Here is a 16,145-nt window from a genome sequence, read left to right on the forward strand (position 1 = left end):
CGCAAGGAAAACTAGCAGGTAAGAGCAAGCAAAGAGAACAGTAATTGAGTGAGGGGGGCAGCGGCTATTTTAATTAGCAGGTAGCATACAAGGTTATTTATAAATATGCCTCCAGATCAAGAGAGTACAAGAGTGTGTCATTATAAATCAGAATTTTCAGACTGACTCTCACACATCTTAGCACTGATCGTTGTTAAAGTAATTATTCACACAGGTTTTCTGCTTGCAGTTTGGGCCTGCTCTCCTGTCTTTAATAGGAATGGGGGGGAGGGAAGCAGGTGATGTTTTTCCTGGGCCCTGGTGATAGAGCAATAGGACGCGAGCTGTGTGTCAAGCTGTTGTTAAAGGGCAGCAGCAAACAACCTCTTCTATCAGACTTTACTAACCTGGTGGCCTCCAGAAGGCTTGGACCACAATACCCATCAGTGCTGCCTGAAGCTGACAGGTGTTGCATTCCAAAATGACTGGAGGACACCAGATTAGCAAGGGTTGCCCTACCTGAATCTTCATTGGTTTCTTTTTGGATAAGAATCTGGAAGAACCAAAAAGAAGGTACACTCCTGTTGGGGGGGAGAGTAAAAGATCAATCCTGGATGAGAGCTGCTGCTCATTGCAGTAACAAAATGGAACAAAATTCAGCAGCAGTCTCTTTGCTCACCAGATTCTGAAAAAGTTCCACAGAAGCATCCTGCTGGCCACTGGCAGCGGCTGAATGGAGAAGATGGGGCTTCTTCTGATCTTGCAAGGCAATCCTTAATTCCAAACAGGTTAGCTGAAGGAAGGGCAACATCTAGATTTGTTTGGAATATCCCTGAAATGTTAATCAGAGGTGTTTTTGTTCCATCAGGTGGACCCTTGGGACAGCCTTTTCGTTGCAATGCTGGCACAAGGAGCAGTGCAGATGTGTGTTTTGGGAGCAGCCTTCCTGCTTGGGCTACCACAGGGTCTAAAGCCTGCAGAGGACTTCTCATGGACAAAGCAGAGCCCATCTTCCTTTCATTACGGAGTTTTCCCAAAAGGCATATTCCATCTATGGCTGGTTTTCTTCTCTTTTTTTGCTCGGGGGTGGTGAGAGATTGTGAATTTATCTGTCGACCCAGGATTGCCTGCTTTTTGAAGACAAGTCTTGTGGCACCTTGAAGACTAACAAATTTATTAGGGTGCCTCCAGGCTGTCAGTATTCTGTGGCAGGGATTTAAACCCATCCCAGGAACAGAGCTGGCCCATCCATGAGGCAAGAGGAGGTGACCGGCTTGGGCGGCGGTATCCCCAGGGGCAGATTTGTCCTCCAGGGAATGCATCACCCGCTACCCCTGCCGCAATGGCAGTGGTGACTGCAGTGGGCTTCTTGGAGGCCGGATCTGCCAACTCCTTGGCAGCCCCCTTCCTCAAGCAATTCTCTAGAGCAGCCTCTCAGCCCATAGAAGCTGCTGGTGGTCTCCTCCCACTCTTGTTCTTGATGTGGATCTTCACCCACCCCTTCATTCCTGACATGCACAGGGTAAGGGGAGAGCCATTTTGTGGTTTGCCTCGGGTGTGAAAACGTCTTTGGCTGGCCCTGCCCAGGTTTGTGTGATTAAAAGTCAATGGAAGTGCTCTGTCATCCCCGCTTAAAAAAGAAAGAAAAAGAAACGGGCATTTTATGGTTCAGAAAGTGACAGGGAAACACACTGAAAAGTGGGGATGAACAAATGACTAATGGGAAGATGTGTAAGCACCCTGAATCTCTTGATTTCCTTGGAGTAGAGGTGGGATATAAATGCAATATCTATCTATCTATCTACCTATCATCTAGCTATCATCTATTCAGTGACCATGAACCATAAATAAATAAATAAACACACACACACACACACACACACACACACACACGCCACAATTTCATAGATTTGTTAGTCTTCAAGGTGCCACAAGACTGCATTGTTTTTGGTACAAGAGAGTGCCAGGACTGCCGATCTGAGTACTGTTTCCGAAGAGATACATTTACTTCAGGGCTGTAATCTAAAATTTAGTGCCTTTTTTGGAAGGAAAAAAAAAAATCTGGTGGGCTGGGAAATGTGGCTAATGTGGCTGTTCGTTTTGGGACTTGTTTCCAAACAGGTAGATTTAGTTCGGGGCTGGAGATAACAGCAAATGAACCAATGTTGCCCAAATCCAGTGCCAAAAATGTTTAACGTGCCAACCCTCATAAATGCAAGCTTGAGAATACTTTGACATAAACAGCTAAAGCTTTTCTTTAAAACATCTCTTTCTCAAATACCCTTTTCCTTTCTCTCTCCTCCCCCTTCTGCAGAGCACACCAGAAACTGTAATAACCTAAGCCAGACAGTGGCGTAGCGTGGGGGGTGCAGGGGGGGCCGGCCGCACCGGGCGCAACATCTGGGGGGGGGCGCTCGCACTCGCAGCTCTCTGCCCCTACCTGGCTCACTCACTCACTCTCACTGCAGTGCTGGCTGTGCGAATCCGATCCGAGCCGCTGGGTCGCCGCCCACTGTGGAGGGGGTGGGTGCCAGGCGTGCGGTGCGGAGAGAGAGCGAGGGACTATCTGGGGGAGGGACAGTGCAGCGGCCGCCCAGCGCAGCGCTGAGCACGGGAGAGAACCACACCAGACCAGACCAGGCAGCAGCAAGAAGAAGCTGACAGTGGCGGCAGGTTAGGGGTTAGGGGGCGCAAATTACTTGCCTTGCCCCGGGTTAGGGGGCGCAAATTACTTGCCTTGCCCCGGGTGCTGACAACCCACGCTACGCCGCTGAAGCCAGATTAAAGAATTGGGCACAAACATGCCAGTGCACATAAGGGAATTATTGAGCAACTACAATACGCTGCATAGACAGAGAGCAGTTCCCTGGACGTCAATATAAACAGCAGTTTGCTATCTGATTGTGGTTTCATACATGCCATCCATTTGAAGCACGTGACTTCCCCCAAAGAATCCTGGGAACTGTAGTTTAACCCTCACACAGCTACCATTCCCAGCACCCTTACCAAACTACAGTTCCCAGAATTCTTTGGGGGAAGTCATGTACACCGTGGGGGAAATGTGCTATAAATAGAAATGAAATAGTTTGGTGGGACTCCTGTTTGCTGACTTGTTTTTTTCCTGTGCTCATTTGTCGATATATTCAGGGTTACTCTGGGGCGTTGACAGTTCTGCCTGTCAAACCTGGGACAAGGATGGAAAAGGCCCAAGTATCTGGGACTCTTTCGGGCACCAAGCAGGGAAGGTCTTTATGAACCACACAGCAGATTCGTCATGCAAAGGCTACTATTCTGTTAAAGTAAGATTCCTCCCCAACCCTCCAAATTTTCAGGACTGAATTCAGTAAGCAGGATGCTGTTGGATGGCTCACTAACCTAACTCAGCCTTGCAAATCTCCAATTTGTAGCAATACCTGTAGGATGTTTTTAAAGATGTGAGCAAAACTAATTTATTTCACCCTCTTTTTCCCTCTGCTTGTAGGATGACATTCAGCTGTTGAAAGAACTGAAGGTTAATCACTACTTGTTCTCAATTTCCTGGCCTCGTATTTTGCCCACAGGGATTAGATGTAAGCCTAATGTTTTGGGGTAATATTTTCCTACAATATGGCAACTAACTGATGGTGTGGGATTTGGTGGTGATTCCCCCTCTCCATACACGTATCGTACTAGACCAAGAAGGAGCTTTCAGTTTTTGTTTTTTCTGCATGATAAACCACTCTTGAAACTCTTAGCAAATGGGGCCTCCTGCTGCTGCCGCGCCGCCAGAGCACGATTTCTGTTCTCATCCTGAAGCAAAGTTCTTAACCCGAGGTACTATTTCTGGGTTAGCGGAATCTGTAACCTGAAGCGTATGTAAGCCAAGGTACCACTGTAGTTTGTGATAGAACACGTCAGTTTTTTGTTTTTTTGTTTTGTTTTGAAAGCAATTTAACAATTGGGTGACCTCAAACACTTATGTGGGCCAAAAAAGTTCTTCTGCCCCATATATCAGGGTCAGTTTATGTATTTTCCCCTGAATTACATCTTAATATTGAGATCCTCTCTTATTCTCCCCCACTCCATCCCACCTGTTCACAGCTCAAGTGAATGAGAAAGGCATACACTTCTACAACAATACCATCAACGCACTCTTGGAAAACAGGATTGTTCCCTTTGTAACCCTCTCCTACTGGGATCTGCCTCAGGTTTGAAGGAGGATACTTTGATCATGTGGGTTGGGTTGGGGAATGACAACTAACACTTTAAAATGTATTTTTTTATTGACCGATCCCAGTAAATCTTAAGTTACATAAAGGAAAAATAAAAATACTGTACATGGGTATATATAAGCATCTTGGAGTTTACTGTTGCAATTGTTTTCCCCATTTCTTTGCAAATGCATTTGTTATTTGCTTATTAATAAATTGATGGTGGTGGTAATAGTAGTAGTAGTAGTAGTAGTAGTAGTAGTAGTAATAATTAATTATTACCAGCCATTCAACCCTGAGGTCCCAGATAAGTTAAAGCATTAAAAACAAAACAATCGCACAACCCTAAGGATAAGATGGGTCCCAAAAAAAATGCCCTCCCATCAGATGTCAAAGAAATAAACAACTACAGTGGTACCTTGGGTTAAGAACTTGATTCGTTCTGGAGGTCCATTCTTAACCTGAAACTGTTCTTAACCTGAGGTACCACTTTAGTTAATGGGGCCTCCCGCTGCCACCGCCGCATGATTTCTGTTCTCACCCTGAAGCAAAGTTCTTAACCTGAGGTACTACTTCTGTGTTAGCGGAGTCTGTAACCTGAAGCGTCTGTAACCCAAGGTGTCACTGTATCTGACTTTTAGAAGACATCTGAAGGCAACCATGTATTGGGAATTTTTTAAATGACTAACGTTTTGCAATTTTTTCATGTGCTGTAAGCCACCCAGAGTGGCTGGGGAAACCCAGCCAGATGGGATGGGTATAAATATATTATTATTATTATTATTATTATTATTACCCCAAGTGTCAAAAGTCAGGGTAAAGAGGGGTATCTTCAGCATCCTCCAGAAGGTGCCAGACACACTTCTGTGGGTAGGGAGTCCCACAGATTACCAGCTGCCACAGAGAATGCCCTCTTCCAGACTGCCACCCCCTGAGGGTGGAGGAACTACCAAGAGATTGACAGAAGAGTTCAGATAGAAAAGCAACTGTGCATACCTGCCCATAGCAATCCAATATGGAAGGAATCCTTAAAGATTTCCAATAAGCTGTTGCAGTATGTAGGATTGACATTGGCTCCCAGCAGGATTCTGAATGATAACAGGTAACAGGGGTGTGCTAATTCCAAGTGGTAGCATTTCACTGCTTTTGTAATATGCTACTGTTAAATTAGTACTGTTGTAGTACGGCAGGTCAGGTGTGTGTTTTTTTATCCTGCTCTGAGCAATCTCACCCCCTGCAACTGATGGCCTTTGGCTAAATTCTAAAGATTTGGCTTTAAGATGGATGGAGTGACACAGCTTTTTTTAAAGTACAGTGGTACCTCAGGTTAAGTACTTAATTCGTTCCGGAGGTCTGTTCTTAACCTGAAACTGTTCTTAACCTGAAGCACCACTTTAGCTAATGGGGCCTCCTGCTGCTGCCGCACCGCCGGAGCCCAATTTCTGTTCTTATCCTGAAGCAAAGTTCTTAACCTGAAGCACTATTTCTGGGTTAGCGGAGTCTGTAACCTGAAGCGTATGTAACCTGAAGTGTATGTAACCTGAGGTACCACTGTATTAATCTTGCATTTATTAAATCAAGAGAGAATGTTGGACACTTTCAAAAATTTTAGCCATTTAAAAATTTCTTGCACACACGCAGGTACTTCAAGAAAAATACGGAGGGTGGCAGAATGCGAGCATGGCAAGTTATTTTAAGGATTATGCAGATCTGTGTTTCAATTTTCAATTACTTTTGCTCCTTTTTAAACCCAGAGGGAGACAATGGAAACAATGTATTTCTCTTCTTTAACTTACTGTCAGCAGACGATCTATTCACAGTCAATGAGCATATCCAAAACTTCAATCTTACTAGCAGCCCATTTCCAGGTTCAGAGCGGTGGTAATTTGACTTTCTTCACTCTCTCCTGCAGGCTTACACGATCTTAAATTTCCCCCCTCTTCTCCTGCTTCCAAGGGGGGTTTGATGATTTAACCGATGGAAGTTTAATCCTTTATGAAAGACTTTCCAAGGCTTTAGCTTGCAGCCTCTTTGCTTCAATCTATTTACAAAAGGGGGAGGCGGACTTCCTGTTTGAAACCTCCCCGTTTCGGTGCCAAATTAAGACGTTTTAAAATCCAATTTTCCGTTCTACTCACGGGTAGTTGTTTTAAGATCAAATTGTCCACAGGAAAAAGTCAGCGCTCTCCGGCAACAGCAATGCGGCTTCACTCCCTGAAAAAAGCAGTCGATTCAAAGCACCGCGCCACTCACCCCACGTCGCTCCGGATCCCTGAAACCGGGTTTCCCCGCGAGTAGGGGAGGCGCGAAAGGTGCCAGCCGAATCCCATGTCCACAAGCTTCTCCCGCCTGTGGATTTTAGTGGGTCTCCGCCTTCGCTGTGGCGGCCAGACCCTGATTTCCACGGAGCGGATTCCTCCCAATCAGAGGAATTCCGCCATTGTCGGAGGCGCTAACCCGGAAGTCCCTTGAAAATTGAAACTAACTTTATTGTTTGAACTGTGCTTAAAAGGATTGATACAAATACAAATTGATACAAATAGAAATTGTTTCCCCCTAGAGGAAGCCTCTGAAATTGTTACAAGAGCTGAGCTGGGGGAACTTCCACCTGCAAGATAAAACTGTGAGAATCTGGGATTGACCTTGGACCGTTAAGAATGTTGACAGAAGAAGCCTTAGTGGTTGCATTATGTAAGATTAATGACTCACTGGAACAGCTTCACAAGAAGACGGATGTGAGGACTATAAAAATTGATAACTTGGAACAAAAAGTGACTAATTTGGCACAAAAAGTCAATATTAATACAGAAATTATTCAGGAATCAATACAGGGATCTATCTTGACATGGCAAATTGAGGAGAAGGCAGGGGAGAAAGTTTTTGCTGTGGAACCTAAAGTGGTACAAGTGGAGAAGGAGAGAGCCCCAGCCTTACAGTTGCAATTTGATGATTATAAGTTGATGCCTTTCAAGACTGAATTTAGAGAAAGTCAGACTTTTAGGATTGGAGCCCCGCTTGGACTGGAGAAAGAAAGTTGGATAGATCCCCTCATGCAGGGGTTTATTGAACTTTGGGATCTGGACTTGGGTCAGGAGGAGACTGGAGTTGTGGGGACTGCCAGACTTGGAGGAACTTTGAAACACGACTGGAAATATCTTTTGAATTTCAGTTCTAACTATGGAGATTTGGCTGACTTGTCGAGAAGGAATGAAAACATTGCTAGATGGGAATTTCCCGGAGATCTACTTTTCAGCATCAAAGGAAGGAAAATAAGAACAAGATCAGGAGAAGACAAAGTAAAGTGCATGTATAAATATGAAGAAGACTTGCAGAAGGGACCTGGAAAAGAGTTAAGAGCCTTGGACAGAAGATCACCAGGTTGATGGGCTATATGGAATTGACGGAAATGACTGGCAGAACCTGAGACCAGGGAGAAGAGACAGTGGAAGAATATTGGAAAAAGTTTAAAATTTATATATGGAAATAATGTAAAATTAATGAGTGTTAGAAAAATGTTGGAAGGGAATTATACGGCTTTAGTAGAAATATTTTAAGGAATTAAGCACTAATAAGTATTATAGTATTAATGGAAAATAAGGTTAAAATATGTTAAGATAATTACATGACAGAAAACAGAGAAAGATGGAAAGGATTTGCTGAAACAATTAATAGAAATGGAATACAAAAAGGGAGGTGAGAGGAGGTCGATGAAACAAGGGAATGAAAGAGAGGATATTGAGATGGTATGATGTGTGTTTTTTGGATTGTTTTTGTTTTTTTTAATGTGTTAATGTTAATGTTGCGTTCTGTACTGTTTATATATTGTATTGTATTGTTTCTCTTTTGCTTTTCTTCTTCTTTTCTTTTTTCTTTTCTTTTTTTCCCTCTTTGTAAGGTTTAAAAGCAATAAATATTATTTTTAAAAAAAGGATTATGCAGATTTGTGTTTTGAGAGTTTTGGGGACCGGGTGAAGCACTGGATTACTTTTAACAACCCCATGGTAAGTGCCAACTTCGTCCAGAAAGAATGCCACATTAAAGCCAAACATCTGTATAACGTGGGAACTTAAGACAAGGATCCAAAGATCCACACAAACAGTGCAGTGCCGTAGCAGCAAGGATGGAGGTTTCTCTGACAGCAATATGAGGCATAATGGCCAGAGCTTGTAGACAGAGGAGAGCTTAAACATTATGGCATCAAGTTTTCTGAGTGTGAGGAAGTTTGTGCTTTTTTTTAAAAAAAAAAAATAAGGTTAATATTTCACTAGGACTCAAGATTATAGATGCATAGTTGTTAAGGGCACATCAATCCCTGAGCGCTAAGCAATCGCAGAGGTCTCTGGGCATACCTTGGGTTATGGTTTCCTTAGAATGATCACTGGAAGCTTGTGGTGGTCTTTGTGATACATGGCTTTATTTGTACATGCATACAGGCTGAGCTTAAGGTGGAAGGTCTCCATAGATCTTGCTTCCCCCTCAAGCCATTCCTTTATGCCTCTTCCAATCCCACTTCAACACTGCCTGTTCTTTGTTCTCCTTCAAACACAAAGACCTTGATACCACCTTCAGCCAGGGAAGGGGAAAGGTATAGCTTCCCTTTTGCATATCTTATGTAATTCCCATGGCCACCACTTATGTGTATTCCTTACGGTTGCAAAGAGACCATCTAAAGCCATTAACCTGCAGTACTTTTTCTCTGCAGGAAACCCTGAAACCCTAAAGATATCACAGGCTTGGCGGTGACTAGTTTCCCAATTTAAAGGCTGCAGTCTTAAGCACTTATATATGTGATTAAAGCCCTGTGAATACAGTGGGGCTTTCCTTCAGAGTAAACATGCAGAACGTTATATAGAGAAGCTAAAACATGGGTTGGCAAACTAAGGTCCGGGGGCTGGATCTGGCCCAATCGCCTTCTAAATCTGGCCCGCAGACGGTCCGGGAATCAGCATGTTTTTACATGAGTAGAATGTGTTCTTTTATTTAAAATGCACCTCTGGGTTATTTATGGGGCCTGCCTGGTGTTTTTACATGAGTGTGTGCTTTTATTTAAAATGCATCTCTGGGTTATTTGTGGGGCATAGGAATTTGCTCATATATTTTTTTCAAAATATAGTCCGGCCCCCCACAAGGTCTGAGGGATAGTGTACTGGCCCCCTGCTGAAAAAGTTTGCTGACCCCTGAGCTAAAACATTGTGTGGGGGGGCTATGTGGCCGATTACTGGCCAGGGCGCAGTTTAATTTGGCAGTGCCAGTTCTTATGTACTGTATTTTTTGCTCTATAAGACTCACTTTTTCCCTCCTAAAAAGTAAGGGGAAATGTGTGTGCGTCTTATGGAGCGAATGCAGGCTGCACAGCTATCCCAGAAGCCAAAACAGCAAGAGGGATTGCTGCTTTCACTGCGTAGTGATCCCTCTTGCTGTTCTAGCTTCTGAGATTCAGAATATTTTTTTTCTTCTTTTCCTCTTCCAAAAATTAGGTGCGTCTTGTGGTCTGGTGCGTCTTATAGAGCGAAAAATACGGTACTTTCCCTGCCTCCGCACCCTAAGTGAAACAAATGTTGTGTTTCCAGGCAATCGCAGTAGAAGGCTATGAGACAGGACAGCATGCGCCAGGCCTCAAACTAGGCTCGGACGGAGCTTACAAAGCAGCGCATCATATAATTAAGGTAAGATGGGCAGAACACTGAATCCAATTCATGTTAGTATTGGATTCCTGTGTGACCAGAACAGTGGAGACACCACTTTCCCCCTTCTCCTCAACTTCATATCATTTCAGTCACATTTATAAACACACCTAAGAGCCTTGTTAGAGCAGACCAAAGGCTTGTGTAGTCCCGTGTCCTGTTTTCACAGTGGCCAACTTGATATCTCTGGGACATGAATGCAACAGCGCTATCTCTGCTTGCAATTCCTACCAACTTCGCTGTGAGTCCCAGAAGATCTGCTCCCTGCCTTGCAGGCCTTTTCCCACTTGGCCTGGGAGGATGGGGGCCCTGGCTGACTCAGCTACAAAAGTTGAGGCTGCTGAACAGACTCTTGGACTGGGGTGTTGTTGCTGCTGGTCTTTTGTATCTTTATTTTAGATCCTGTTGTGATTTATGTTGAAATTGTTCAGTTTGGTTTTGTGTGTTTTAATGGTGTGTATTTTATTGCTTGACTACTTTTGTTATGTTGTGCTTATGTACTTCATGTTGTAAGCCGCCTTGAGCATGGTTCGAACTGTGGAAAGGTGGCTTACAAAAAAGAAATATCATATTCAGAGACACAATACAGCCATCATGACTAGTAGCCATGGGTAGAATTTGTCTAATCCTTTGTCTGGCTCACAGCTTTGCCCATCATTGCCTTCATCTGCCCCACCTAAAATAAAACATCTCTCTCCCAAACCAGTCTCTACAGCCATAGAGCTGTAACTCTCAAAACAGTTTGACTTTATCCCCAAAGGTGTTCTCTTTCATCGTCTCCCGAGACAGATGGATGCCAACAAGTAGCTCCAGCAACTTCTGGAGGATACTATATTCCCGCCTGTGCTTGCAAATATAAACATCCCTGATATAGACTCAGACCTTAGCAGAGCTGCTTCTTTTCACTACAGGCTCATGCAGAGGTGTGACATTCTTACAACAAGAAATGGCGCGGGGAACAGAGAGGTAATAAGCAGAACAGAGAGGTAATAAGCAGAGCTGCTATAAATAAACAGCTATTTGGAGGTATGAGTCCAAGAGGCTAGAGAATAACTGCAGCACTGTCCCTTCTCTCTTAAGGCACTGTTGGGATTTCTTTAACTAGTACCTGGGGTGAACCTATAGAAAGATACAGAAGCAGCTGAGAGGCACCTGCAGTTTTCTCTGGGGTGGTTTGCCAACCCAATTTACCATGGAGACTACCCTGAAATTATGAAGGATTACATTGGTAAGTCACACTGGTTCATTTTTTACCTTACTTATTTTCACAAAGTGATTTTTGGGAGGCTTGCCCATGTGATGTATTCAAGCTCAGTGTTAACTACCTATTGGGAGGTTCCTACAGTGACAGGTGAACCAAGTAGAAACCCAGACCTTTTTCTCCAAATCCAACTATGAGAATCCTTTAATGATTCTCATACCAAATTTGCTGCTGCTTTAACCAGTGTTTCTGATGGCAGCCAAGGCAAGAGAGGCATCCTGGTGAAGGAGCTCATGCCATCTGCTCCTGAAGGGTCCAACCAGTCATAATAACACTGCCTTAAGATAATTACCAGTAGTCTTTTGTTTCTTTTAAAGTATGTGCAAACCACCTTGAGGGCAGTGTGATACAGTGGCTACAGTATCAGACTAGGACCTAAACCAGGGTGAAAATCCCCACATGGCCAGGAAGCTCACCGCTGACCCTGGACTACTCACTGTCTCTCAGCCTAGCCTACCTCACAGGGTTGTTGTGGGGCTTGAGGAGGGGGAGAACCTTGCACACCACCTTGAGGTGCCTGGAGGAAAAGGTGGGACATAAATGCAATGAAGATACAGCAGTGGAGCCTGGTTCATTAAGATGAACAGGCCACTCCCCCACCTGCCTGCCTCCTCATTACACAGGGTGGTTTTGCCAGCTTCTTCCTCCTTGGTCTCCATTCTGCCCTTGCAGAAGACAGCAGGGAGGAAGATGGGGACTAAACTGTGTTGGCTCCTCCAGTCATTGGCTCTGGCTCCTCTTTTCCTATCGGTCCCAGGCACCAGGCACCAGAGATAGAGCTAGTGTGGATGCAAAGGGTTGTATTGCATCCATTAATATCACTAATTTCAACTCTGAATAGGATTGGCATTGGCTACAGCCTATTGAGCTTATCCTACTGTAATCAGGAAGAGGGTCTAAGTGAGGCATTAATGACTACAGAAATACAGCCAGTGACTGCTAAAGAGAGCTTCACTGCTTGGATGTTGTAGCCAGCATATGTGCTCTTTCTAAAACAGGCAAAGGTAAGAAAGCTTCAATCCTACACATACTTACACAGACTGCTTTTCCTTCTTCATGCTTGCCTTGAAAGGTAGAAAAAGTGCCAAGCAAGGACTGGCATCAAGACTGCCATTTTTCGCAGCACAAGAGAAGAGCTACATTAAGGGTACAGCAGACTTCCTAGGAATAAGCCATTTCACCACCCGTTACATTTCACAAAAGAACTATCCGTCAGAAGAGCTAAGTTATTTCACCGACAGAGATTTGATTGAATTGGTGGATCCCAAGTGGCCAAATGCAGGGTCCCAGTGGGTATACACTGCGCCTTGGGGCTTCCGAAGACTACTCAACTTTGTCAAGGTAATGTGTGCTTCCTTAAAGAGTCTTCCTCTTTGCAAGATGTGTGTTATTCTATCAAGTTGGAAGCACTGTAAAACATTATAAGCACATCAGAGCTTGTCTTTTGCTGGTTCACATGTGCATGTATGACCTCCAGCATCAATTGATTTGCATCAGAGAACAAGACTCACCAGGTCACTAAAAACAACTTTTCGATCAAGGTAAATGCAATGCTTTTCAACTGAGAGAGCTCCCTAGAGTCAGCTGCAAGTTATCCAGTGTGATGAAATCAAGAAATTACATATACCTACCAAACAATGCATGAATACATACAGGCATGACATTTGGTTTACACCAGGGATGGAGAATCCCTGCCCTCCAAGTGTTCTTAGGAATACAACTCACATTATCCTTAGCTGTGTGCTAGCTAAAACTGATGGAAGCTAGTCCAATGTCTACATGGCCACAGGTTCACTATCCCTGGGTTTTTAATAAACCTTAACTGGAACTAGCTGCAGCTAGAAGTGCCATTGTATCAAACAAGGGTTTAAAAGAGCACCCCATGGGTACGTGTAGATTTGGGCTCCAGTGCTCAACAGAACTTGCAATCAAATCGTTTCCAGTCTTTTTACATACTAGCACTGCATTCTATAACCACAAATATTTGAATTATCTTGGATCACTCCAGCTACCCTTAAAATATGTACGTTGGGTGTTGGTTTTTGTTGCCTTAGGAACCCAGCTCTAATTTCAGTGCAGCAAAATACACCCATGGCTCTTGGAACAAGTGCAGCTCTGCCTTTGATACACATATCAATGAAGACTTTCTCTTTTTGTTTATAGGCACAATATGGAAACCCACTCATTTATGTGACTAAGAATGGCATTCCAGAAAAGCTACTGTATGCTCAGCTGTGTGATGAATGGAGAATCAATTATCTTAAGGGGTATATTAATGAGGTGAAGTTTAAGTCAAATAATCACGTAAAGCAAATCAAGAACAGGTATAAAGTCTCACACTTAACAAAACTATATGATCCTTTCTTTCAGCTACTAAGGATGGTGTTAACATATAGGGTTACACTGTCTGGTCTCTACTGGATAAATTCAAATGGGAACAAGGTTATTCTGAGAGATTTGGACTCTACTATGTTGACTTTCAATATCAGAACAAACCTCGGTACCCAAAAGCTTCAGTTCACTATTATAAGGCAATAGTTGAAGCAAATGGATTTCCTAACCCAAGGGAGGTAAGGCCACTTTCTGCTAATTTTTGCTTCATGGGGAAAGGCAAAATTGATCAGATCTGAAGCATCAAACAAGCATCACTTGGCTTGGAGTTTGGCAACCATGTTTCCTTCTAAGGAAAGAGCATAAGAGCGCTGCTGGATCAAACAAAAAACCTTTTATGTTCCAAAAAGAATGACGTCTCAAGGCTGCTCTCCAGTGTGATGTAGGGAACTTCATCTGCTTAACTTGGGTTTTTTGTTGGGACTCCCATCAGCCCCAGCCAGCATGGCCAATTGTCATATGTAAGAGCTGGAGTCCCAGCAAACACCCAGAGGGCCAACAGTTCCCCATCCCTCACTTGGGCAGACTAAGAACGTTTCCCTGTATCACAATGGAGAGCAGCCTTGAGTATTGCCTTTTCACACATCACAGCAGGGAGAGCCAATGTTGTACACTCCAGACTTTTGGACTACATTTCCTGACATTCCATGCAGGATGAGATGGTGGAAGTTGTAGTCCAAAACCTTTGTAGAGCTCCATCCATGCTGGTTATTCTCTGCACTCATGGTTTCCTTCAGTGTTAGAAACTGAGATATGAAAGCTAGGAGCTAAATGGCACCTTAAACCTAGGTTATGGATGCAGCAATGGAATGTCTAGGAACACTTTTTTATAACAAGAATACAAAGCTGAAAATGAACTGCAGCTAAAACCTTATACTCATTTTTCACATGGTCTAGTCCTCATCTGAAGACTGCAAAAAACAAAGCCTTACCTGCCTGCCCCCCTAATATTCTTATAAGAATATTATAAGGCCGGCTGAGAGGCATAACCTTTTAGTTTGCCTGATGCTGTGGTGATTTCTTGGAAGTTGAGCAGGAAGGAATTTCTCCTCCCACACCCTCAGCACCAGCAGTGGCAGTTTTAATCTGGAATCTTAAGTGCGGTACTGTGCCCCATGCTCAGAAATTGCTTGCACTATTGAAATTCCCAGTCGCAAAATGAGCCTAGAACAATGGGAGTTTCGAACACTGGTTTCCTTCAAGCACAGTAGCTAGTTCCTCACCTAGCAGGTGTTTTTTTATAGCACATTGATGTGGACTAATCTTTAAAGAACACACTGCTCCTTTCCAGCTCTATTACTTTATAGCTAACAGCAATTTGATTTGGCAGGTGGAGAACTGGCACCAGAAGGCCACTGAAGTCTGCTCAGCCATGAACCAACTCCTTAGTGCAGGTAACTCGTTTGAACTGTCCAATGATGATTCTTCCAGACCACAGAGACTGAGTTGTAGCAGTAATATAGATCAATACACTTAAGTTTCAGATTTGCTTTTAGAACTTTGCTCACTTCAGAAATTATTACATATGTTTAAGAGTCTTATGTCCCTTAAGTCAAGTAGGGAAATAGGATGTAGAATGATTGTGGTTGTGCACTTTTACCTTTAAGGGCTAGTACAGAAAAAGTCATGGGTGCAGCCATCTTAGTGTAACATTTTTTCTCGCTAGAGACACATCGTACAGCACTATGGAAGCTGCCTCCCAGCACTGAGCAAGCACCGTCTGAGCATAGTTAGTAGTGACGGGGGAGAGGGTGCTCTGCTATGTGTGCACCAGAATGGCAAATGGTGAAGCTGCTCCAAAGATTGACAACTCTTTCTTTCCCTTTCTTTAAAAATTAAGAGTATCAGCAGAATACTGTTGCTAATATACTTGGACTAATTCACAGTAATGGGCACAACCCATTTTTGTTATCATCTGAGGATTCACATGCTTGTAGATTCTGTTAAAGGCAGGAAAAGACAGGAATCTAGAATTGGGCTTCCTTGTGTTTCAAAGTTCTTATGGGAGTTGTTGACACTTGTTCATAATTCCAACTTAGTGCAGAATGACAGCAATGCTGCTCAAAAGTAGCTTTTGATGAGAATGCACAGCTGTACTTATCTAGCCCCCACTCTTTTCTCAAATTTCAGAGCCTTTGACAACTCATTTGGAAATGGTGACTGAGATTGTTTGTGCCAACAGTTTTCACTCTCTGCATTCTCGTAAGTGCTGTTCTACTGCTGATTCTACTCAGGAAACATCATTAACAAGCTTTTCATAAAACATCTTCATTTGAAAAATGTTCCCACCCATTTATTTCTCCATCTATTGGCTAACCAAAGTTCATCTTTTTGCTGACTTTATCAGTCATCTTTTAAATCAACACTTCCTTTGGGTCAATCGCGAGCAAAATAGCTGTACCCATTAATTCAGTGAGAACACTTTATAACAAAGTAGCAAATTTTTATTTTACATTCATAACCTATCTTTTTTCCAATATGGAACTCAATCACCTTTGGCAAGGTGGCTGCATCTTCAGACTATGCTGTGGGACTTAACTAGACACAGCAATCTCTGATCTAAATTAGGAGAGGAATTTAACATATCGTTTGTCTGCTTCTGAAGTAAAATGTGGCCTTCAAAAATTAAGAAAGGCTACA

General features: G+C 43.4%; 1 protein-coding gene across 1 annotated transcript; it reads left to right on the plus strand.

Annotated features, from left to right (window-relative positions):
* The first annotated feature begins 2,758 nt into the window (after window positions 1-2,758).
* Window positions 2,759-15,791, plus strand: LCTL (lactase like). Its single transcript, XM_080982269.1, is given in 16 exon segments — window positions 2,759-3,278; window positions 3,461-3,548; window positions 4,060-4,166; window positions 5,811-5,883; window positions 8,109-8,170; window positions 9,740-9,835; window positions 10,765-10,779; window positions 10,783-10,819; window positions 10,934-10,980; window positions 10,982-11,085; window positions 12,191-12,455; window positions 13,278-13,418; window positions 13,511-13,684; window positions 14,836-14,899; window positions 15,636-15,676; window positions 15,678-15,791. Coding segments are annotated over 16 exon segments (1,437 nt in total). The 5' UTR covers window positions 2,759-3,230; the 3' UTR covers window positions 15,753-15,791.
* The last annotated feature ends 354 nt before the right edge of the window (window positions 15,792-16,145 follow it).

The sequence above is a fragment of the Podarcis pityusensis genome, assembly GCF_964106645.2.
Source record: "Podarcis pityusensis genome assembly, chromosome: 14".
Lineage (NCBI taxonomy): Eukaryota > Metazoa > Chordata > Lepidosauria > Squamata > Lacertidae > Podarcis > Podarcis pityusensis.